Genomic DNA, 26891 nt, shown 5'->3' on the forward strand with positions numbered 1-26891 from the left:
AATGTATTTTTCCTACTGTTGGGTATAGAACCAACCTGGAGCAGCTGGCTACTTCTTTTAAAAACTGGTGATGACTGTTAAGAGCAGATTATTGACTGTGCAGACTTGAGCACAGCTGGTGGGATGGAGCACTTGATTTTGCTGCATTGATGTAGTATTGAAAATTTATTACTAAGAATATTCTGGTGGTATATAATATGGTGACATATGCCAGCAACATACTCTACAACATCTTAATGATGACAAGATACCATTATCTTCTACATTATGATATGCACATGCCCCTTATGTTCATGCAGGTGTCCTGAATAACTAATGTCTTGTTTAGCCGTGACAGATGTAACAGCTTAGGTCAGTTTAACTTGACTTAGTCTGCAACATAATGCGGTGCGATCCCGATGTTATTATCATGTTAGTTTTATCCTCACTGGGTAAAGAAATATACACACTGAACCATCATTTACATGCTGAACCATAATTTACCTCGCAGTCCTTGTTTTCCCTTTACTTTATTGGCCTTTCTCTTCTTAACGACTCCCTGAAGATCTTTCCTGTGAAAACATTTGCATGCGCGCACACACACACACACACACACACACACACACACACACACACCCATGGTAGTGTGGGCTGGTGCAGGGGGAATCTCCAACTCTAACACAGCCTCTGTCTCTCCGTCACATTAAAAAGTCAATTTTTTTTAATAGCAACAACAGCTGGAGCTGACAGGGCCCATGTCTGCTGATGGAGCAAACAGCTTCTGAGCTGTCCTGCAGCTCAGGCCAGGCTGCCTGCCTCATTACAGGAAAAGGAGACAGAGAAAGGTGGTAAGAGGGGGGAGACAAGGAGGAGCGAAGAGGAGAAAGGAAGTAGCCTGTGCACTCAGGCAGGTGTGAGACATGTTTTGGTGTTGTGTGATGTAAAACACCTTAGCAGAGAGCGCACAGGCTTGGGGAGATGTTGAGCTGAAGAGGAGAAATTGTGATCATTAGGTATGATGGAAACCTCGAGATGGGTACCTTATAGCAATGTGTTAACTCTCTTTTACTTAAAAGTCAGACTCACTCATTCTGCCTCCCTCCTTCCATTCCCCTTCCATTCCCTTCTTCCTCAGTGCACCTGGTTGAGTCCCAGGAGATGGCTGAATCTGCAAGAGTACCAGAGCAAGAAGCTGATGCAAGAGAGTGGCGTCGCTGTCCAGCGCTTCTATGTGGCTGACACGGCTTCTGAGGCTCTGGAGGCTGCAAAGAGACTCGGTGAGTAGAACACACACAGACACAGACACAGACAGATACACACACACACACACACACACAACACACACACACACACACACACACACACACACACAATCATCCAGTTCACCTTCCTCTGCAAAGAAAGGAGCAGCATTCCTCAGTAGGAATGGAAATTGCTCGATACTGGTGTCAGTAAGATATCTTCAAATCAATAAGTCAAGGTAATGATGCTATAAACAGTCCTTTCATTAATACATTGTGTTGTAGAATATTTACTTTGAGGAAATTCTTTATTTCCTTTGTTTTCTGTTAATCCTTTTTGATTATTTAACACAGTTAGCTCAACTTCTGAAACAACAGTGTTTAATGTTGTTGTAGCACTAGCAGCCACAACCTACATACAGGAAATATATGATCCAGGATAGACTTTTATTTGAAACTATTTTGAAATGACATGATGGTGATCTGAGTTCTTTGATGACATTGCAATAAGTAGAAATGGTCTCATCATTGCTGTACTGCAATGCAACAAGCTCTTTGCTCCTGCAACACGAGGTGTGTTGAAATACATAGAAAGTTATTTGTACCGTAAACATTTTTTTTTCATTCTTTATTACTTTAGTGTTGATAATGATTTAGATCTTGAGTAAACTGTGATTTGGATGTAATTGCTGTGTACTTGTGCTGCTGTACGCTGTGAAACTTTGACAGGCCTATTTGTGCAGCATTGCTCTTCGGCCCTGCCACAGCACGTGCAGATGCCTGTGGTTAATCAGGGCTGAAGTTTTATCAAGTTTAATCGCATCTTTACGTGTTTGCTTATGTGTGGTGAGCCTGTATTTGTTGAGCTTAGTGGTTGTGCCTACTCAGTTTTTCATCATGGCACTCATCCGCGCTAATTTGTTTCACAACCTCTCGTGTTCAGCTTCTCACGCTTTGCTTTTTTTTAATTTTTTTTTTTTTTTTTGTAATTTATTTATTTTTAATCCTTGGTTAGAATTGGGGTTTTGCCCCCAGACACTCGCTCAGAGCCATGTAGGGAAGTGACTGGAACTCTAATTTTATTCTTGTAGCACAAATCTTCACAAATGCATTTTACTTGCATGAGCAAAGATGATTTAACACACATTTATATGCACCCACACATAGCCTTCGCTTCCATTCCCTACCTTCCTTGTTCTACTTTCTTCCCACACACCAAACTGCCCAACACATACAGTGTATATTTCCACCCTCAGATTTATATTTTATTCAGTGTCCTCTCCAACTACAGCAGCGCCTTTCTGATAGTGTATCCAGGTTGGTTGTCAACCATGAGATTCGACTCTTACTGCTGCCTTTAGGCTCCAGCGCCCGGGGCGCTGCTTTCAGTGGCCCTGGTTACGATGCGGACAAAGATAAACTGAATAGGAGGAATAGGATATATATTTTCATGACAGTACCTATATTGCTTTGTAGGGGAAGAAATGGAGAGACAGAAAACTCAGGACAGACGAGTTAGAAGGGAATAGACAGCTTAATAAAACCCAGGCTGACCTCAAGGGTCGATTTACTTACAACTCAGGATTGTCAGTGCTTTTTTAGATGCTAAAAAGTCAGATAACATTTGTACATGAAACAACATCATGGTGCTGCATTGAAGTTTTGTACTGGCAACAGAAAGGTGGTTGTGGGTTATTTTAATATGTATTTCAGGTCATCTCTATGTTGAACTGCAAAATATGTGCAGAGGGAAAAGATGGCTGAAAGTGATTTATCATTGCAGATTGTCCACCGCAGTAGGGGTAATTGCATGACTGCAGTTATGAAATATTTTTATTGGTCTCTTCAACCAATATTTCAACCCCAGTAGCAGAGAAGTTCCACTTTCTTTTGCACTTCATTGCTTTCCATAAATGGACAAGACACGTGTTAAAAAGCCAAGCATCCAGTCTTAATTAGTAGCAATGCATTCAAGTTAACTCCACTGTGGCTGTGACCACTCATATCATGAGTGTTAGTAAATACCCAGCTAAATTGAAAACACGTGCCAACGCACATTATTGCAGCTCTGACACTAATTTGCGCTTGGCTTAGTAAATCAACCCCTTTGTTCCCATAGTGTAATTCACACAGCTGCTTTATCGTCTTATCTCTATTTATGCACTAAGTTTTTGGTCAGTGTCCATGTACGTGTGTGTTTATTTCTCACACTTTTTGTATCCTGTGACCGCTGCTGGCTCACTAAAGCATGCATGAGAGCATCCCCCGATGCTTCATTTCATCAGATGCACAATGTGTCTGTGTATGGCTCACTCTTGGGCTATGTTAGGTCATACATGAATGTGATAGAGAATGAGAGAAAGAGGGAGATCAGTAACCTCTTAAGTTAAGATCTGTTGAGCTGAAATGCAAACTGAGGCTGCCAAGCGCTGACTCCCAGGAGGAGTCAGTGTGTGAAGCCAGCTCTGGACGAAGCTCGGTCTCATGGCTTTCCACTGGAGAGCACACGGGGTACTGTTTGCAGGGGATGTGTATGGTTGGCGTATCTGAAGTGACCAGGAGCAAATGGATTTCTGGGTGGTGCTGATATCCTGCGGTGAGCTCCCGGTTCCCTGCATACACAATGGAGTGAACCAGTCAAGCGTTGAAGCACAGTCACAGATGAATGACATGCGTAGTATAAGTTTGCCCATATGAGCACGCCGACACATAGACACTCACACACATATGCACACCAGCCAGTACTCTCCTCTCCGCTACACTCACTTAACCATCAAGTGGTTAAGTTGACAGTTCAATTGCAGCTATGCTATATAGAAACTCCTCTCGCTCCTCTCATGTACTGCAGAGTGGTCCACCTCTCCTAAAGTGGACACAGATTGATTCGTTCTTTTACCAGTGAGGACAAATAGCTTAATATCTTTCTCCTTCTCTATCAAAACATAAAAAATAAAATATCCGACATGGACCATTGATTCTCTTAAACTTGAATGACAACTCTTAGGGGAGAGTTTACATTGTGGCAGATGGGTGACTCACAACCAGCTAATGGCTTATGGAGAATAGGGTTTGATTTCTGTGGCCCCATACTGGGTGAGCTGCGCAGGGAGTTATCAGAAAGTCCAAAGTTTTTATAATGTGTGCTCCACTGGGACATTGAGAGAATGGCACACTAACGCCTGCTGTCTGTCTAAAACCAATGACCCAGATCCACACACACACATACCCTTTTAATTCTGGTTTTGTGTCTGCGTGTGTATGTGTGTGGCAGCTCAAGCAGCTGTAGGTTTGAAAAATAAACTTTTGGACCTTGAAGTTACACAGCATACATTTAAATGTTTTCCTTTTTGTTGAGTCGTAGTTCTCTCTCAACAGATTTTAGGCATCCAGGTGTCTAGTTCTTTTTTGTGGCTACAGCAGTATGACGATACCTACTCATGCTGCCAAAAATGTGCTACGCTGTTCAGGAGTACAAGAAGTACAAGTAAATGTCTATCGGGCAGAATCAATAACTGATGGGTGTTATGTCTTCCTAAAATGTGACCCGAAAGAGGTCAGAAAAATTAAGCCACACATATTTGTGATAGTATGTAGGTTTGTGTGCATGTATAAATATATACATATGTATGTGTGTGTGTGTATATATATATATATATATACACACGCATTTGTGTGTGTGATATTCAGACACCTGGTTACTATCTAGCATGGTCACTATCTAGCAGCCTTGATATATCACCAACTCCAGTAATGAATATAGATTTTGTGTTTGCCTTCGAATATATACATATACACATACCTGTGCCCTGCTACAGCCAAAAAGAATGTGATTATGCAGTCCACTTTTTGTGTTGCCACCTGCTTGACAGATGCATCTGTGGAGCAAATCTTGATGGATTTTCAGGCTGAATTCTAAATCAAAACCACATTTTCCCTCCCCTTCCTTGCTGCAAGAGCCCTTCATGTCTGCCATGCCTCCTGCCTCCCCCAGCAATCATTCATTGAAAAAGCAGCAATGGAAGAAAACATTGCTTTGGATTCTTATCTTCTCTGCATGGTGAGCCTGTGTGATGAATGGGAGCAACATATACTTGTGTGTGTATAAACAATTCATATCAGATAAGTTAGGAATATGTTGTCCCTCTTTACTAGTGTCATCTTCCTGAAAGATTGTGTAGCAATCTGTATCTTTGTTTTTTGTTCTCTCCGTCCTGTTTTCAGTTCTTAAAGTTACCTAATTTCTCCCACTCTTCACTCACCTCAGTCTACCTCTGCTGCTCTTTTTCACTTCTTTGTGCTTAGCACAGCTTCACTGCCAGAATGACAATTAACAGAGGTAGGAATCATTTTAATTTATTTTCACCTAGCTATGAATATTCAGTGTAAACAGAGCAGTTTTTATGCATGGCTGTCAAATCTCATGTGTGCTTATTAGAGGCATAGTTAGTTTGATATGTTGGCTTACAGAATAATATGAGCTACCTTGACATTAGCCAGCTCTTTGAAGAGGCAGGTGTGTGCGTGTGTGTGTATGTAGGTGTGCAAATTTGGTTGTGGCTTTGTTGAGGAGACAGAAATAAAGAGATCTATAGGATCCACTCATTTCACAAACATGTTCATCAGTTTCAATCTGCCATGTATTGCTTTTATATGTCAACATGCTTGAAAGAACTCAGCAATGTAGTTGGCTGAAGTAAACACAAGTTTGCTGCATCAAAAAACTTGAAACATTTTACTGGCCATGCTAAATATAGTTGTTTATTTTTTTCCAGAAAGGAGACACTCGTTTTTGGTTACTGGGATCTTCAAATGCCCTTGAGTCAAGTAAATGAGGTTCAAACTGTGCCTCAGATGATGTGTAAATACATGTAGCTCAAGGCCAAGGACACTGTTGTGTGATTTCAGTCTGCCCATTTAGTCGTCTGCTCCCTGTGGCAGCTCAGACCCCCTCTATGCCTCTGGCCTGTGATCTGCAAATTGAGACCGATATCATAGTGAACCATTAGCTAGCATCTTTCCACACAATGCTGGCTTAAAGTGTATTTTGCCTCAGTGTTAATGCCAGTCTTCACAGGGAGACCTTAGCATCATGTCTTAGTTTCAAATCCAAAGCATGAGGAAAATCTAGAGAAAATGCGTGTTCAGATCATTAACGATTAAAATATCTCATGTCGGCCAAGCAGCAAGCTTCTCACAGCATCACAGGATCTATCAGCCTCATCACAGCCAACCTATTGTGTGATATATTTTGGTGTTGAATTCTGAGTCATCATGTATGTGTGATAATGTTAGTAGACATTTTATTAAAAATTATATTGGATTTTCACATCAATATATGCTACATCATCAAAACCTGCCAGAAAGCATGCAAGGAGTGATGGCATGCACCAGCAAACCAAGGATGGGTGAGATAATTTTATCTCGCTGGATGGAATCTAGTGGAATGGGTTTTCCATTGTGCACTGAAGTGCAGAGGAGACTGCCTGCACAGCAGCCTCCACTGGATGGACTCCCAGACTTATCCACTGCATTTCCCCATCACTAACAGTGTGGAGAGACATGGGATTCACCAGACACAGAGCCAAGGGCATGCTGGAAGGACCCAGCGGCGTAGAGGGCTAGGGCAGCTGTAACTGTGATAGGACAGGCGGGAAGTTCCTGGGCCGTAAAAAAACCTGCATATTTACGCTTTGGTGTGGAGAGGACAGAATACCATTATATTCCAATTCCTCCCTTACTACAGCTGGAGAAACGAGGTTCACGGCAGGTACTGTACCTGCACTTGAATGTATTGCATTTATAGTTCTCTTTTGACCACAGAAGTATGGATCTTAGCCACTGACCAGAAATGAATGGTCAAACACAATGAGTGCAGTGCATTAAAAGGCGATGCTGTAAATCGATGCGGTTCTGCAGTTGTGAAGTATGTGTAGTAAAAAGATAGATGAAAATTTAAAAGTACTGAAAATTGTATGCATGGATAGTATGTTATGGTGAATGTGAAAAAAAAGGTTTAAATTGACTTTTGGATTCAGAGTTTGCAGGGAGTAAACATTCAAAGAAACATATGTCTAAAAAAGGTTAAGTTCTCAGTAGTGGTGATACGTCAGAATAGTTTATTAGTAAGGCTGTGAAAATTTTTTTTTTTTTTGCTGGGGATGTCAATGGTTCCGCTTTCTCTGGCAGAGTGCAGATAAGCATTTACACCTCCGACTGGGTCTGGCGCTGGTGTATGAGATCATCTAGAGAGTACCATATGCTCCTCCACCAACCCAACACACTGCCTAGCCTGTACCATCTGTCACAGAAACGCTCCTCCCACCATGGGCATCACCACAAGCCGTTCTGAGGACTTCGTTACCCATGTGTGTCGTTTGCATCTCACTCGAGTCCTCCCTCGTACTCCCTCTCTCCCCCACAGGCCAGTCAGGATTTTCTGCTATGCTTCCTCAGTTTATAGTGTTGCATCTGCTTTTTCCATATTAGAGTATTTGAGGGGAATTCACTGTCAGTGTGGCAACTGGAAGGCCCCACCTGTTTGTTGTGGATGGAGACAATTTTAAGCTCTGATGTCTACCACTATTTCAGGGTAGACTTATTCTGTAATGAACATGTTCTGTAGGGCTGTCACTTTTAGTGCGAACTGGAACTACTGTTTGAACATGGGAAATAAGTAAATATTTAATCTGTGATTATCTGTCCAAATCCCAAAAAGCATTAATTCTTCCTATTTTTTTTCTTTTTTTTTTTCATTTTCTGGTTTCCTTAGTCTTCTATGATAGTAAAAAAAAATATCTCTGGGTTTCGGGGTGTTGTTTAGGCAAAACAAGACATGTGAAGATGCCACCTTCAAATGCACACAATAGATTTATCTTTAACTTTATTTGACCATAGTTGATGAAGTGATTTGTACTGCACAATTTCTTTAATATATTCTAAGCTGAAATGTTATGAAATACCTCTCCAAATGTAGTTGTTAATCACTTTGTGGTAAGATGTGCAGTGTAGAATCACACATCACATCACAAATCAAAAAGAAATTCTCAAGCCCTGTCGTGAGCATTGAGTAGTGATATGCGACTGTGGCACATTAGCATCACTCGCGCTTCAGTTCGCCTTTTATGTCATTGTGTCCCAACACTTGCTCAGTGATAGAGCCATTATCTTGATAATACTGGCCTTAGATTGGATGTTTTATTAGGGCTATTCCATGCTTCACGGAGCAGTGAATTTGTAAGAAGCAATGCAGTGATATTTTTTCCCATATTGCTTTCCCTCTCTGTGCCTTTTCTCCAATTTTTGCCTACCTGAATTTGGATCACAGTGTTGTATAAGGCCGAGATCCTTTGTCATAAAAATGTATTATGCTCAGCTCTCTGTGTGTGTGATACCAATCCTGTCTCACCATTGACTAAGAAAACAGTTGGACACATTAGCGTTTCAGTAGAGTGTAGAATAGAAGAAAACTAAAGCCGTGTACTCCTTATGGACACATGGGACCTGCTTCCTTGTCAACTAGGGACAGACAAATATATTACTGTCAAACACAGTTAAAACATGGAACATGGCCAGACTTCTACTCACTGCACATCCCCACATCCCCTCCTTTCTCATTCACACTGTCCCCACTGGAGCTGCCTCGTGCACTTCAACACTTCAAGCGCCTTTTAAGACCACTTTCATCTTCCCCCTTCAGAAAATGAGGCAGAGTCTCTGGTGAAAAGCGCTGACAGTAGCAGTTAGTGCTGAAAAGAGTTGGCTCCATCACGACCCTTTCACTTCTGTTTGTGTCTGAAGTGGTGGGGGATACGATGACCCTCTTAGAGCTTTTTGTGTTTGTCTGCGTACGTACACCAGCTGGAGCCCATGTCATGTTCTCTTCTCGTTGGTCTACTGGACAGAGGCCACTGAAGCAGCTGCTCATCTATCGAGGCAACCAATCTTACAATGGGTTCTTCAACTTCAAAAGAATATGCAGGCTCAGTCTTATTATATATTTAGGGATATTGCACTTGTATCATTGCCATCTTCATGCGCTTAGTGCCAGCCATTCCATTTCCATCAGTGAGCAGTTACCATTGCTGTGGTAGCCCGGTTGAACTAGCAGCTGTAACAATAATAAGAGGGCCTGTTTAATGATGTCCATTTCAAATGGGTGAGCTTGTGAGTCATCGTGGGAGGGGAAGTCAATCGGTAACATGATGCCCAAAGAACCTTTGATATATTTTATCAAGTTATACAGCTACACATGGCAAGATAAATTAACTAGCTCATTTCATAATGAGGTAACCACAACAGTGCAACAGAGTGTTTGATGGTTGCAACTTAGATGACTTTAAGGTCGGTGTACTTAGAAAACTTAGTTACACTGGTGGTCCGGTGGACATCCTAAGTCCCAAACACACTTGTCATATGAGGCATCACGTGATGCCACTAGCAATCATCAACAGACTTATGCAGCATATGTAGCTTAATTCATATTATATACAGTTAAGCAAATTTTGGTTGCACCTGTGGATTCAGGAGTTTTAGTGGGGACTATTTTTCATCTTGATTACTCACCTGAATATCAATCTCCCAAGCAATGGCTTGTCAGCCAATTTCTTCTTCAATAATATGTTAGTAATCTGAGGAGCGGGGGATATGGAGGCCAGGATATTGTTTTAGCTCAACAATATGATTCTCTCCATTTATTTTGAGAGCTCTGAGATCACAGATGTTCTCACTTGACAAGAGAAGTCAATACAGCGGTCAGAATGTACCAGCTTAGGGTCAAGAAAAAAATTGACATTGACTCTAAAACAGTGTTTGTCATTTAACCATTCACGGACCACCTAACATTAGCACCCAAACATCCCCAAAACCAATTGGGCCTACTACTTCAACAGTATTGTGGCGAAACTTGCATGGAAGAATGTCAACTGGGAGTTTTAATTATCAACTACCCGCATCAAGTTGTTGCACCTTGCCTGTTGTGTCAGAGGTTTCATTTGATTTTCTGCCAATTGACCTGGTCTTAAGACACCAGTCCATGATCCTGTCTGTGTTTCATAGTTATTAGGCTGCTCATAACTGGTGAAATTTAGCACAGTCCCAGGGCAGGCTACCCATAAGCTATAGCTACATTTCCTTCCAAATATCACACTGATCGGTTGGTTACAATGCTGTAATATACACTGTAATACGGCCGATTCAAATAATACTATTAGATCAGCGGTGTGGGCACTATGTGTTTTATACATGTGGGTTTATATGGAAAACCTGTGTTTGAAGTCCTTTTTGTGGCATATTGTGCACTATCGTCTAGTTTGAAGGAAATTCATGATTTGTTGTTACTAAGATTTCGCAAGACAGAGCAAAGAGGCTTGTTTTGATTTGATTGTTTCATGACTTGAGCCTTTGGCTTCCACTTAAACTGAGATTACTTATTTTTACACTACTTTTGCTATTTTGTGTTTGAATGTTTGGTCCGTAGTACATTTTCAGTACTTTATGTTTTTCTGTCAGCTTTACACTGCAAATGTGCAGTTTGCAAGAGGACAAAATGACCTAACTGTAGAACAACAGATTGTTCTAATTCACCTTGCTGCTGCTTGTTCGTTTGTGTGGAATATTTAGCCATTATTGTTGAAGCTTATATATACTTATGAGACTGATCTGGTCTGTGCACAATAATAAAAGAAATTTACTTGACAAATTTACATCCATTAACCATGCTGCTGCTGTTTACATGGCCAGCGTTTGAAACAAGTATTATGTTAATAACTTGGACGTAAATGGGTTGAGGCTCATTTACACAGCTATTAACTGGTAATGTCAAGTCAAAACATCATTGCTCTTTCTTCTGCATTTTACCCACACATCCTGACCTTTACCTTCTCCTGTGCTGAACTCCCTCTCTTTTCAGCCCTCTCATCTCTTATCTCTGTCCGTCTGCTGTTGCTGTCTCCCACTTATCCTCTATCACTCCCTCTGTATTTGTCTGCATTGCCTAGCACCCCTCAACTGATGCCCCACCATCCTGTAAAATAAACATAGTACTAAAGCAGTACCTCCATGTCCTTGTTTGCCACTTTCATCACATCGTAGGGGAAATAAATGAGTCCAGTTTGCTGGAGCGAGCTGCAGGTATCTGTGGCTCACCACCCCACTCCCTGCAGGGCTTCCGCTGATGGACAGAACATCTCTCGTCCTTTCAGGGGGCTGGCCTGTCACACAGGAAGACAGATGTTAGTCTGCAGTTTTCCTGTCTCCACTACCTGCCAAGATAACACACACCCGATGAGGAGAGAAGATGGGGAGGGGCTGATTTGAAACAGAAGGGTATTAAGATGGCCACAGTGGCCTGCTGACATACACAGCAGCAGCTTCATTCAGAAACACATTCCATGCAGAAACACTTGCGTGCACAGAAATGAGAATCTGCAAAAATACACTTAAACACTTGCAATACAAGAGCTCGGAGACACTGTTTCTCTGGCCTCTCCAAGGACCTGTTGTCATCCCATACACAAGCTGGCTCTTAGGTCTCTCGTTTGGTAAGAAAAAGCCATGCGACTGAAATTGTCTTAACAGCTGTAAATAGGCTTTGCAGGGTAAAGCGGCCTGTCTCTCAAAGAGCTGATTTCTGTAAGCAGCTTAGTGTTTCCACCTCCTCATTACGCACTCTAACCTATTCATGTTGTGGGTGAGACATGGAATTATTTCTCACACATCCCCTCTATCATATTAGGACGATACTAATGTGCCAGAAGAAGTGAACATGTAGCCTATTATTTGTTGTCAGCGTACTCTGCATAAATGCAGCCTACCTAATTGTGTTAGCATGAATTGGAGTTAGGAGTTTAGAGGTTCAGAGATGGAAATCGTAGTAGAGTGAAATGTACAAACACCATTGTGCTTTGTTGTAGAGCGCTCCAGCCATCGGACACGCTTCATTACTCATCAGTGGAAATAGCTTTGCGACCAGTCCTCTTGCCCAGCAGTCTATCAGCAGCAGCAGATGTTGGCGGCTTTTTGAATGGTTTTATCTGCTGTTGTTGATGCTGAACTGATGAAAACCGTTCAGTCAGTAATGAGAAGTGAGGAGCGGCTCATGTCTGTGTAGAGTCTCGGTCACTTATTTAAAAAAATTTTATGGAGATTGTCCACAGTTCTGTGTTGTTTGTAACCAAAGTTGTATTTTGCCAGTTAACTCTCCCGTGATGTGGCTTAATACAAGTAAATTCTTTCGCAGAGGTTTCGTTCCGAGACAAATGATTCTCCCTACAGATGTCCCCCGTGGTCATTTAGCACCCATCGTTCCATAACATCGTTATCATTACCGTCACCCCTCTGGTTGTACGGCAATGAAAAACTCTCCGCCAGAGGTTTGAACTGCACCTCTCTGTCACTGAGAGGAGACCAGAGCCATCTCAGGATGTCATTAGAAGTGCTATCTATCTCTGAAAGCCAGGTGGACTTGTCCTCTAATGAGGACTCAGCTGTCATGTAAGCAGTGACTGGAGGAGGTGTCAAACACAGGTGCCATTGTCAGTCCGGGACACTGATATTCTCCTCCACTGAGTAACACTGAGATGGCATCATTATAGACAGAGACGAACAGGGGGGACAGGGGGATTAACCAGACAAGACAGTGAGATGGTAATGATATATTTACTTGTACAAGTTGAACAAAGAAGTCCAATTGTTGTTATGTTTGACTTTTTTTTGTGTCTACATCGGTTTGTTTGTCCGTTTGTTGTACAAGTCCCAACATTTGGTCATACAGACATGCCACTAGCAAGAGGGCTTCGTAGAGCGTGGGTAGGAATTATCAATGTTTGTTGACTTTTCAACCTCAACTGAACAGGCGAACACATTTAGCTTTAAGAATTCCAAGGCCATTATATGTCAAGGTAGATGAAAAAGTAAAGATTTTATATTCCTATCTTTCCTTCTGGTTCACCTGCCATCACTGCATGACTGAAGAGCCATTTTCTCTGTGACCTTTTCACAGCCTGGCAAAATTGGAAATGGTAAAGGTTTATGGAAAGCTGAACTTGTCCAAGATAATATCAGCTTTACCACTGTGGTTAAACAAAATCTTCACACAAGAAGTCTAAACATTAAACACGACCTGTTCCATTTCTTAGCCCTGCTGGTGCCAAAGTTTAATGAAAAAAATTATGCGTTGGCAAGGCTATTATAGTGAATGTTGCACGGAAAAAAGCGTTGGCCTAACTTGACCTTCTTTATACACATGCAAGGGAAAACAGCACGCACATATTCATCTTTCAGCTTATGCAATTAGTTAAGCTTATCGGCTAATTCTGTTTTAAGTCATTAATATCCTGCGTTGCCTATGGTACTTTTTGCTACAGTAGGTTATGAGTTCATTGTTCCCAATATCAGTGAGCCATGGATGTGACACAGCAAAAAGCCCTGAGGCGAAGTGAGTCAAAAGCTAGAGCTGCTCCAATAGCTTTCTGCAGCTATCAATATGCAGTTGACAACATAATTGAGGTTATTTAATGACTCGCCATGTGCCACTAGATGGAAGCAAATGGAATCACAGATTGTTCTTTCTACTTATAGTACTGGAATACCTCTGAATTATAAATTGTATTTCAGATGCTGGGAACTATTTCCAAAAAATGCTGGGAGAAGAATAATTACGCCTACATTATTTGTTTTAATGGTTTGAGAGACTGACATTTAAGACCTCTCTTTTTTCCTAAAGACTTATTTCCGCCTGTTTGGCAGCAATCAACAGTCTCCTGCATCATAGCCAGGAGATACACTGTCATGATGAGCACAGATGCTGAAAGATAACAAGTCTTTGGGTTTCATTTTTCCTTCCCTTTAGTGTTAATGGCATCCATCCATAGGAAGGCTCACGCTCCCTGTGGTGTTTGATTGTGGCTGTGTGCGCTGTGTGTTTGTTTTCGCCACTCTCCCAAGAGGTTGATTAGTCTTCTCCATTTAGCCACCACATTACTTTCATTACAGCATACATGGACGCCGGGGAGTGGCCGCCCTGGTCGTTTTCTCTCTCCATGCAGATTTTAGCACCATGTTAGTCCCTCTGGATTGGCGCACAGCCTACATCTGTCCCTTACCAGCCAACATTCCCCTCATGGCATAGCCTCGAAGGCTTAATTAACTATCAGACCAACGCTAACTCTGCTGCTGGCCACCCACGGGCTACATGGAAGGGGAGCAGGGGGGAGTAGAAGGCCTTTTAAAAGTCCACATAAAGAAAGAGGCTGAAAGAGACACTGATTGTAGAAGTAACATTCTCTTTGCCAGCTGCTGTCACTGGCAAGCAGACTGGGAGTTGATTTGCACTCATTACTGGGAAATGAGTAAGGCCCGAGGATGATGACCGCATTACTCCGATTGCATGTGATGTGATTGGAAATGTTGTGCAATGTTAATCTCCTCCCCTGTGTCCCCAAGATATAGAAAATAAATGGAGATGAAAATCTTTCTCCGCATCTTCACAGTGGGCCATGTATGATACAAATAGGAGTGGAGAACTGATTACGCAACAATGTCTCCCGCGCCCCCCCTACGAGAAGGGTTTTCATTCAGCTAATGACCAAAACACTTTCTGCAGGAGGTTTGTCTAATTATTGCGGTTGGGACAAGCAAAGAAGTGATTTGTTATGTATCTAGTGCATCTGTAATTCTGTGAATCGCATACTCACCATATAAAAAACACACATTTAAGGAAGCGTCTCGGACAGGATGTACAATATATTGCTGTCTGAACATAGTGCGCGATGTGTGTCACCCTCAGTAGCGTGACCTCTCGGTTAGGTTTGATACTGTGTAAACACCTTGAGCTTCGGCTCTTCAACAGTGCTTGGTGCTGTCTTTACTGATTAACTTCAGACTTGTTCACCCGAGTTTCTGGGTTGAACATAAAAGCATGACTGATTTTATATACGACTGCTACTACCCGATTTCCATCCACTCCTACACTCATTAGGGACCAACCTTTGTCTGAATGTTAGAGGCCATCTCATGTCTGTCATACTACGAGGTAATGGTCGCCCTGCTCTTTAACATGCACCATGTCCACTGTGATCTTTGAGGACATCATTATCCTCTCCTTGTATTAGGGCAGAGAGTGGTGTATCAGTGTTAACCAGAGGATTTGGTTTGATTCTACAGTGATTTTTTTTTTTTTTCTCTGTGAGAATGATAGACTTTTTTCTGGACACAGTCTTTGAGGCTGCGATGTGAATGCATTTTATCTGTTCTTCTCGGTTTGTCTCTTCTTTTATAAAGTTCCCTCTTATTATCAGCATATTGCTCCTTCAGTTCCCATTCATAATTGCTGATATTGCTACATATCTTGTTGTGTGCCGCATAATAAGCAGGTTTTCTATCAATTACTAGTGCAGCAGGAATGAACACCTGCCACGTTCTCACCCCATTACCTTCCCTGGCACATTACATCCCTTTTAATATATTTAATATGTCTTCGCTTTAAAACCATATCTGGCTTTTTTTAAGGACCTCATCAATGTGTCAGTACTCTTACCTTTGTCCACACCTCAAACAATGCAATCTCCCCTTTGGACTACATCTTTGTTCTTCCTCTTGTTTCTTTTTTTTCTTCTTTTAAAGCAAAAGTCATTTCCTCTGTACCGTCCTTCTCCACTGCACATGCCCGCAGGACACAATTTCATCTTGCTTTGAACTCTTTTTAATTTTGCACAGTAGCAGTTTTTTATTAACATATTTATTCATTTATGACTCCTCTCAAAGCCCTTTGCATAAGAGCACACCTTTATTCTCTCATTCTCTCTCTCCGTTTCTCCCCTCTCAGCTCTCCACGGAGAACGGGCCTCACTAATGCAGTGTTGGTTTAATCCCTGCCACCCTGTCAGAGGCTATTTTCTCGGGGTCCTTTTCTTACTACAGCAGCTGTGAGCACATTCAGAGTTCTTAGACTCACCAGCTCCTGTCTAGACATTCTCCATCCTGCTTGTAGAGGTTCATGTTGTTCATATTTTTTTTTTTTCTTTTTTGGAATGCAGTCAAGGGAGGAGCTTGTCTCGAACCCCCAAGGTCAAGGTGTCTTTCCAGACATTGCACAGTGGATCATCTCCTTCCACCCTAACACCCTATAACCACCCCGATGGCAGCCACCTGTTAATGGCTGAACTCCCCCACCTAGATAATAATAACCTAGCCAGAGACCATCTTTCATCATGTGTCCTCACTCCATTTGAATAGAGGGAGATTTTAGGCAGGATGCTGAATAGACAGCCGAGGGGCCTCCTCCTGATGTGAGAGTTCTTGTAATGTGGCAGTGACAGCAAAGGGGATTCAGGGTGGTTTTATAATTGGAGCAAGGTCATGTGAAGTTTTCCAGCAGTTACGCAGTTGCTTCTTGCACTGAGATTGTGTTCTTGCTATGCTAGTTACAAGGAAACACTTGTACATGGATATTGTACATGCAAGGTATTATTAGCTATGCTGGCAGAGCGGTTAGAGATGAAAATGCGGGTCTGGTCTAAACGGAAATATCTCTACAACAGTATATAGATAGATTACCATAAATGAATTTCATTCATGAGGGGATGACGCCCACTGTCTGTGGTGATCCTATCACTTTTCCCTCAGTGCCACTATGAGGTTGATTTTAGTGAAATATCTCAACAACTATTGAATGGCTTGCCAAGACATTTGGTACAGATATCCATTGTGCCCAGCTGATGAATCCCAATGATTTTTAATGATACCCTGACTTTTCATCTAGTGCCACCATTAGGTCAAAAAAATCTTATTTGTCCAATATTTTGATTTATGACCATATAACTGCAAAACTAATCATTCCTATCAGCCTCAGCTATACTTTGTGTTTAGCCCTAATTAGCAAATAGCATGTAACATCAGTATGTTAGCATTGTCACTGTGAGCATGTTAGGAAACTGACACTCAGTGCACTAAATACAGTTCCACACAGGCAATAACATGGCTGTAAATTCTTAGTCTTGTTTAAAAGATGTCCATTACAAGATGGGTATTCCTGTACTACACTGTGATTAGTAGTGCAGGGCTAATTTTCCTTGTGGAGGGGAGCTGAGCTCTGGTGTGTACATTTTTTTTCCCTTCCCACCACAATCCTTTTCACACATTACACTCACCTTTCTCTTCTTCTCTTTGCTCCTTTATTCAATTAGATAGACAGATAAGTGGCAGACTCAAGGGGGCATTCAAGGTCTATATCTTAAGCGTTTTGCCTCACTTTTCTCTGTCTTTCTTTCCCTCCATTTTCTTTTCCTTTCTCTCAATCTGTCTCTCCCTGTCTTTCAGATGCCAAGGAGATTGTGCTGAAAGCTCAGATTCTGGCCGGTGGCAGAGGCAAGGGGGTGTTCGACAGTGGCCTTAAAGGTGGAGTGCACTTAACAAAGGAGTAAGTATCCCCCTATGTGCATTTCACACTGTGAGTTACTGTGGGAGATACATTCATATTATTTTCTCCTACGACAGCGGCTTTTAGAGTGAGGAGGCTCAAAGAGCTCTCTGAAGATGTTCCCTAGGCACAAAGACGCAGTCAGGATTACTTGTGCTGCAAATAAACAGTTTTTCTTTCTTCCAGTGTCTTGTTTTGGAACAACTACCCTCAATTAAATGTTGAAAAAGGGATTTTAAGGTCGGCAGAAGAGTTATGCACCCCATAGTGAATTTTCTTCTCAGGTTGATTGGGTTTTGTGCCTCTGCTGTGGTTCATTTTGTTCTATCTTGGAATTACAAAATGTGATAGCTGCATTCCTCCAATAAGGGCTCAGTCTGAAATCTTCTGCATTTTTCAAAAGGCTAAGCAGCCACAGCACCTTGAAGGAGATTTTTTTTTTTTTTTGCTCAGTTCCCATGTACTAAAACAGTGCTACCTGTTTTAGTAACGGTACCTACCGCTTACTGCCGCCTTAAAGGCAAAAAGGTGATTTATGACAACTGTCCCATGCATGTATCATCGTCACCCTACTTCAGGGTTTGGAATGGCCAAAAACTTTTTCGAAGTGAGATATGCTGAAGTTCATAGTCCCCAGACAGTGACATGAGCGCACAGTTCAGCTTCCTCTCATCTATCAAATGATGAGTACAACCCCTGGCTTCATTTGTATTCACTTATAAAACCAGAGCAGGCTTACAGAAGCACACTCGGCATGCGCGCTGCTTTTAAACAGAGAGAATAAGTAGAGGTTCATTCACAGCGATGTGTCTCCAAAAACTGTGCTTTGTCAGAATATGTTACATTAATGCCCAGAAAGTGCGTAGGCATATCTCTCTTCAACTGAACAAAGCTCTGGAGAGATAAAGAAATACTTATTCATCTGTCAGTTCACCTGCTTTTCTCATCTTTCATTTTGTAAGTGTATGATTTTTCTGTGATTCTTGTTTTATATATATATATAAGAAAACGATTGTTGTTTAAAGAAGGATATTGTGTGACCTATAACCTCTCTCCTTCAGCCCTGCAGTAGTTGGCGAGTTGGCCAACAAGATGCTGGGTTTCAACCTGACTACCAAGCAGACACCTAAAGATGGAGTGAAAGTGAAAACGGTGAGGCGCTATGCAGACTGAAGTGTAGAAAGATATACTTAGCTCTTTCTTGTTGTTTTCTGACCTCATTTCAAGGCATTTTGAGTCCAGTAATATAATTCTGTAAAATTAATGACTGTGAAGGCAGTCTGGCTCTATGGTATTTGTTTTTTTTGTTTTTTTTCCCTAGGTTTAAATAGTAGCTGTTCACTGTTGTTTACTGTGGGTTTGTGCTGGCTGATGTTATGGCTCATTGCATAAATAAAAGGCCCACTGTGAATTTAAAGTGTTTGGTAAACAACTGTTTCTATGTGCCACTAACAAGCAGGAATATTATTTTCTCTACTCGCATGCTGCATGCAGTGCCTCCTCAAAACAGACATTTCCAGGTGATGAAGCCCTCTCAGCCTGTGGCTTGTTTGTGGGTCTTGCACTTTTTCTTTGTCTCTCCTCATTTCTGTTCACCCCGGCTACACCCAACAGGGGCTGCTGCTCCTGCTTCTACTGCTGCGTCTAGATGGAAACAAATGTGTGTCACACTGTTTTTCATTCATTTGAACAGAACAGCCGTTGATGAATACTGAGCAGTGTTTTCCCTATGCCAGTTAGGCATAATGTACATTCCTACACTTTAATTTAATAGATTCAACAATATAATCATGGTGTTTTCAACACTTTGTTGTTCTGTATTACTCATCTAAAATATTTGATTCATTCATTTTGACCCACTTTGCTTTGTCATCCTTTTATTCTGTCCGGCTGATGTTGCATATTTTAAGCCGCAAATGTGTCACAGTAAAAGCCTTGTTAGATTGTATTAACACCATAACTCAGTAACTTTAGCAGGGCAAACAGAAGCAGATCAAAATAAGACCTGCCTCTAATAAAAGCCTGCTTCAAGTAAAGGCCTGTTAGCTTCTGAAGTTGGGGCAATCTCTAAAATTAAGCGAGTGCACATAAATTAGTCAAAAAACAATTAAAATATTTTAAATTTTCTTTTTTTTTTTTTTTATTTATTTTTTTTCCTTCGGTTTCTTGTGGGCATGGGGGGGGGCAATCCCCCCAGGCAATGGTAGGGAAACACCGGTGTACTGAGACGCTTTGCTGTCAACCTGCCAATGGAACTCGCAACAATCCTTTACCCATACTGCACCACAGAGCAGAGAACACCGCAGAAAAAAAGGGCAGCACATCTGCAGCTACATGGATTTGCTGTCATGACACCAGTAGAGGGATGCAGAGAGAAGATAAGGAAAGGTTTGAGAGATGGCTGTGGGAGAAGACTGAGACAAAACCAGGATTTGAGGGGAAAAAAGGGGACCGTCACAGTGGGAATAGAATATGTTTAGTTTGACTGAAGAATCAGGCTACAAGTCAAATGACAGGGGACGTTTGAGTGACTGGAGAAGACAGCATTTTTTTTTTTTTTTTTTTAAGTATATTTTTTTGGGCTTTTTTATGCCTTTATTTGATAGTATAGTGGAGAGAGACAGGAAACAGGGAGGCAGAGAGGGGGAATGACATGCAGCGAAAGGCCGTCCGATGCGGGATTCGAACCGGGGCCAACTGCAGCGAGGACTGTAGCCTCTACACATGTGGCGCCTGCTTAGACCACTACGCTACACGACGCCCCGAGAAGACAGCATTTGAACAGCGAGAAAGGTGTGCTGTCTGTTAACATGGAGTGTAGACAAGGCTATCCATCCTCATTCGCTGGGCGATAGGGTGGAAGCAGAAGCATGTTCAAATAAACACTCCATCTAGAAAACCTGCAGCGTCTTCGCAACCAAACAAATTATATTTTGTAGCAAATTTTTTTTCTTTCTTTTCCAAAGGAGCCTCTTGCTTGCTTCTCCCCTCTGCTTATGCGCCCCCCCCCCCCCCCCCCCCCCCCATTTCTCTCATTCACAACAACAGAGATGCTTCATAGATTTTGACCCCGCTTATGTGTCTGTGTGTTCAGTGCAGTATCAAATAGTCGGTAAGTTGTGAAAATGCAAGATTTTCAGAGGTTTGCTAAACACTAGGAGAAATCAACAAAAACTGAAATGGGATTTTTTGTTTGTCTTAAAGTGATCGTGAGTCTAATTGGCATCACTTTCTCCTGCTGTGCCATGTCCAGGTGATGGTCGCCGAGGCCCTTGACATTACCAGGGAGACCTACTTTGCCATCTTAATGGACCGCTCCTGTAATGGTCCTGTCATGGTTGGAAGTCCCCAGGGAGGTATGGATATCGAGGAGGTCGCTGCCAGCACCCCAGAACTCATCTTTAAGGTATGTGATTTGTGGTGGTACAATATTAAATGAGCTGAATAAGAGAATGACATTTTATCAGCCTTAAAAAGACGGTGCAGAGGTTTAAATCGATCAATCTTGTCTGGAGCAATGGAACTTAAAAGTGCAGACCCTTCGCCATCTTTGCTCAATGATCTCACTCTAAAATTGAAGTTGTATCTGACTTGACATCACGCCAGGACTGGAATTCCCAGTGGGTCTTACAGATGGAAGCTGTGCTCTGTTCAGATTTTCTGTTAAGTCAATGAATTCATCGTCCTTGTCTGCATGCACGCAGCAGCAGCTGAACACAACGCACACAAACAACCACACACTAGAGCTTAACATGAACAAATACACACAGACACACACGAAGAAGCCCTCTGTGTTTTATATTGCTATTCATTAGGTTTCATTACAGACCTTAATCCATTGTAGTCACTTTGCTGCTTGGCAACAGGTCATTGTTAACAGACGTATCACTTAAGCATCACAGATGGAATATGCCTGCATTTACTATTGTTATATAGTTTTCTCTTCTAAGTCTATAGACATTAGAATAGTTAAGATCCAGCTGATTTCTATCATTCATTATTGCCCTGAAGATTTCAGATTACCTATGTAATACACAGCTATAGTGTTGCTATGTAACACACATGATAGTGCAGTACACCATTCAGTCATCTCGTTAAAATCTATATGGTCCAGACCTATTTTATACAGATTTGGTCCATACCTGCTAACGACAGTTGCAATTGTATTCTCTTGTTTTCTTCAATCTGAAATCTTATGGAAAAAAAAAGAGCTTCTCACTATCTAAAAGCCGAAGAAACGAGGGTCTAATGATCATAAATCTACCATTTCAGTCCCAACTGTCTATTCTCTCCATGTCTGGCAGCTTGCCACTGCTTAATTATGATGTCGGCAGTTTAATATGAACATCCGCTTTGTGTCAAATTATAGCCCAGTGTTTGAGCCTCCTGTTCTCTCTCTCACTCCCTTTCTCTGTTTTTTTCTCTGCGTCTCTCTCTCTCTCTCTCTCTCTCTCTCTCTCTCTCTCTCTCTCTCTCTCTCTCTCTCCCTCCCTCCCTCCTTCACTACAAATCTTATAGGAAGTCATAGATATATTTGAAGGTGTGCGAGACGACCAGGCGCTTCGCATGGCAGCTAATTTGGGTTTCAAAGGACCTCTGCAGAGACAGGTAATGGGTGCTGAAGGCTTTAAAGCCACAATGCAAAGAAGAGGCAGAAAGATCTACGATACACACACGCACACATACAAAGACTGATGCATGCTGGTTCACAAACAAACCAAACTTTGGTAACTATTGTTAGTTTTCCAAAGGCAAGTTGTGAAAGTGTCATTGCACTACACACTTGCCAGGTGGTCTATTGTCATATCTGGCAGTGACGCATAGTACTGTGCCAGGCTGAGGGAGCCGACATCACTAATGATACCATTATTTGATAGAACATGATGCACATTGATTTTGTGAGTGAATCATCCAGCAAGAAACAAAACTCATCTCAATGGACAACCTATGATTTTCAGGACAGTGAAACAAATATTTTTTCCTGTCAGCTTAAGTTTTACGATGTTCAGGCGGCATTATCTGCTAAAATATGAAGCCAAGGGAAAACGGCACAGTGACACCCCGAGTTCAGATTCAGAATAGGTATGTGGGCTTAGACGTAGAGTTCATCTCAAATCCATTTGTTTCTTGGCATCAGATCACTAATTTGTTTTCTTTTCCACAGGCTCCATGGCATGAGAAATCAGATTAGCTCAGAATCTTTAACACATGGAATACGCATAAATGAGCCAAACGAATCTACTTCTAAAACAAACTGAGAGTCGAAGATGTTTCATCTTCGGTTACATCCCATTGTAGTTGATTGTTCTTTTGCAGGATACTGAATGGGCATTGATTTTAACCAGGCAAGAAGAGAAATAGAAAGTCATTGGTTAAGTGTTTGCATTGTCAGTATGTTTTTCCTTGGTTGCTGTGAGTTGGTTGCTGGACAGTTTAATTCAGATATAATTACAGCTCTTCTAAAACACCCTTATTGCGTGGAATGCAGCAAAAAGACATATCAGTTGAGATCCCTTTTAAAATAGGGATTTTGACCGTGATGATTTTAGTATTCTGCCATTTCTGTGTTGCTGTATTCATCTTTTACTGCCTTATTGTTTGTAAATATCAATCCTGTATTTTAAAAAAGAAAAAAAAAAAAAAAAACTACAGCACTTACAGGTATATGAAATCTACTGAAACGTTTGTTATAATCGTATATATTTTTGCAATGACATTAGCTTTGAATCCATGTCTTATTTGCTTACTGTGAAGTGACAAAATTTTCAGCTCAGAGACGTACACATTCATGAAAAAAACAAACTCAGACAGAGCACTGTTGAAGGTGATTTGCCATGTTTTATGTAGCCTGTGTGGGAGGCTGAGTGGCCTTGGCGGGGCCGGCTGCTCAGAGCCGAACCATCAGGTAATTACTGTCCTCTGTGGACCACGCAGGCAGCAGATCAGATTAAGAGGCTCTATGATCTGTTCCTGAAAGTCGACGCCACTCAAGTCGAAGTCAATCCTCTCGGAGAGACTCCCGAAGGACAAGGTACCTTGTATCATAGAAAGTGCCTGTTTTGTGTGTATGTGTGTCTGTGTCTGTGTCTGTGTGTGTTGACTTGGTCTCTGTCTTGTGTGCATTATGTGTGTATGTGCTTCCTGTCAGTAACTGTCCTTAAACCACACTAAAGCGCTGTAATATTTGAACACTTTAAATAGAGAATTCAAAATTTCACGATGAACATGCAGCCACCCACTAATCACTGACTGTGAGATACAGGCACACTATCTCCTCAGGTCTGAATGAATTTAAGAATGTGAAGTGTAATTGCAACACATTGACGTCAGATTCTTGTCTGGATGACTTTGTCTGGATCAAAATCCAAGTGGCTTCAGGGAGCAGAGCTTTCCATATTTATAGCATGTTGATGTTTTTTGATGTTTCCTAGTTATTGATGATTAACTAAAGGCGTACAGTCTATCATCAACTAGTAATGAGGAACTACAAATTACAGCAGCAGCTACAAGCACATCCGTCATGAGTAACCTCCCAGGGATATTCTATGTATGTGTTGGAAAACATCTTATAAGCATCACACTGGGGGTGTTAGCAGGTACTAAGAAATGACTTTAATTACATTTTGCATACTGTATATCTAGTGTGATAAGTCAGTGAACTGTTACAGTTGCACTGAGGTTTTATTTTCAGTGTCAACATTGTATCAAATGTATTTCAATAGTTACCTCCTCCAAGGAGGTTATGTTGTTTATTCGCTAGCACGATTATGCAAAAAGCACTAAATTGATTAGATTTGCACACTTGGTGCAGGAATGGGACACAGGCCAGGGAGGAACCTATCCAATTTTGGTGGAGAACCGGTTAAAGGAATTTTTAATCACTTTCCTTAACATTGTTGTGCATTTTCCGACATTTTCCTCAATACTTCACCTTGGCGAGGGTATGCGCACTGGCGCACTCTGAGTACCATTCCCGTTATCTTTTTGTTGCATAAATAGTTGAAGTCTTCAGCACCAAGAGCTTAAGTTTCAAACTTTTTATCTGAGAATCAAACAAAACATAAAATATTTGCCTGTCAAGCCCCATTCAGAAATAATTGTTAGATCATCACACTATCACTTACCTCTCTGTGTCCTATATCTCGCCTACTTGTACATCTACCTTATTCCTAATGTAACAATGTGCTAAACCCAAAATACATTACTGTACATACACTAACCAGGAACCCTTCTGTTTAATGTCTTTGAGTGGATGAAAGGGGGGATTATAACAAATTAAAAGGTTTAGAATGATCATTCGCGATTCTTTATTGTAATGCAGCCTGTTACATATTCAATTGAAATTAACTTCAAGTAATTAGCTTGAGAATAAATGTATTGTCTTGTAGAAAATAAATAATGCATTGTACAAATATGAATAGTCACAATGAGACTGAAGACCAAATTCATCTCATCATTGTTATGCAGTAAAGGCTGTGTAACAAATGGTACTAATGTTGAATGGAGCTCTAAATTGGCAGTTGGACTATTTCAACAAGCGTCCGACCGTCTCTGTTGCACTGCATTAAAAAGAATCCCAGAATTGCCCCTCTTGCCACTTGTCAACTGAAACCTCCCCACATGATTTGCTCAGAACATGTTATTAGATTTGTATTATATTTGGGCCTGAAAAGGTCTTTAAAAGTTATAAAATTGACTGATATCTGCAGACACCCCTCAAAGACGGCATACTAATTGTCACTGCCTGTTTTTCTAAATCGTCTTCAAGATCTGTAGCTGGTACCAGGCGACTTTTGTGTCTAATGGTTTGCCTAGAGATTTGGATCACTAATTACCATAGTTATGGTTCCAGGTACAAACCATAGGCTCAGAGCCTGCCTCAGTCCACTGTCTATAATATTTGTATATGTTTTCCCCTCCTCTTTTTGAAAACGCTTGAATTCATGAAGAAAATCAGAAAAAAAATTTCAGTCCCTGTGTTGCCAGTTGACAACATGACACAAGTGGAGGTTAGCAGGTTAACATTTTAGGTGCTCTTCATTCAAGTAAGAAACACTTAGTCACGAAGGATATTGTAGCAGTTGTGATGCTGCACATGCTGAACTTGCATTGAACTTTGTTTGTCTCCCAAAGAAATAAGAGTGAATGTCTTGTCTGTGGGACTATACACAGATTGACTGTGATGCATCCTATCAAGAGGTATTACAAGACGCTGAAGATGCGTCACATCTTTGATGTTATTTAGTCTCCTCAAAAAACAGATTCTTGTTCAAAGTATGCTTCATCAAAGATTGACAAAAGGAGTTTGTCTCATGACTTCCTATGAATATTAATGATTAAAATGAATCCTTTCAAACGGTGGATTTATACTAAGAGGTACGAGTTCCCTTTTTCTACCAGCAGGGAGAAGCAGTGGCTGTGACTGAGGCAGGCTTTGTAGACAAGCTTCACATTAAAATCAACTCAGTCTTTGGTTCGATTTGTTCACGTCACAAGGGAGTGCAGCTATTATCCAGGCATTCAACAGACATGTATCGGAAAGGAAAATTTCTCTAGGATGAAGAATTTGTATTTTTTTTTGTCTCATTTGGAAATAACAATAACCCATAATATTTTGTAGATGGACTACAATAATAGATGTATCAAAACAAAAACAAGGAACTGTGTAGTGAGAGAGCTACTGTACCTGGAGGACACAGTATGTCTACTCCCCAGTCCCAGGAGAGTCTGCCTGCTGCATGTTCTGTGTGTCTATAAGTGTCTTTGTCTGTATGTCAATCCTGAAGTCAGTCGCCATGCTTCAATATTTTGTTACTTTTTCTCACTATCTCTCTATAGAGTGAGAAAAGGTAACGTGGTTTATCTGGTTGTCTGTTAACCTGCAATGTGCCATTCATTAGGAAACTTAGTGATCTAAGTTACCAAGGCTGCCATTACCATAGTTTCTCTTTAAACCATAATGGTCATATTTTTAATGGTAGAAGGTTTACAGACTGGTTAAAACGTGCCATGTGTAAACCAAATAGTGGACAACTAAATAATTTTGTATATAAGAGTATAGATGTTTATAATTACTCCCAATTTTGCCTTTACTGTTTTATTTCGACTTTCTATTTAAGTGCTGTTGTGTAAACACAAAGCTCTTAACCCGTGTGCATCCTTAGGGGCATTTTTGTCCTTTTCATTTTTAATTTTTTCATTTTGGCTGTGTTATTACATATGGCACACATTTTGCCAAGAGTCCAAAAGCTGTAATT

At 41.2% G+C, this 26891-nt stretch overlaps 1 protein-coding gene across 1 annotated transcript in view; it reads left to right on the top strand.

Moving 5' to 3' along the window:
- Positions 1-26891, top strand: part of suclg2 (succinate-CoA ligase GDP-forming subunit beta) — an 89318-nt gene that overhangs the window by 20079 nt on the left and 42348 nt on the right. Inside the window, exons 2-7 of the mRNA XM_056403339.1 lie at positions 1115-1256; positions 17535-17634; positions 18696-18786; positions 20888-21040; positions 22153-22242; positions 23569-23665. Coding sequence (XP_056259314.1) covers positions 1115-1256; positions 17535-17634; positions 18696-18786; positions 20888-21040; positions 22153-22242; positions 23569-23665 — 673 coding nt within the window. The remainder of the gene's footprint in view (positions 1-1114; positions 1257-17534; positions 17635-18695; positions 18787-20887; positions 21041-22152; positions 22243-23568; positions 23666-26891) is intronic.

The sequence above is a fragment of the Seriola aureovittata genome, chromosome 2 (genome assembly GCF_021018895.1).
Source record: "Seriola aureovittata isolate HTS-2021-v1 ecotype China chromosome 2, ASM2101889v1, whole genome shotgun sequence".
Taxonomy (NCBI): Eukaryota; Metazoa; Chordata; class Actinopteri; order Carangiformes; family Carangidae; genus Seriola; species Seriola aureovittata.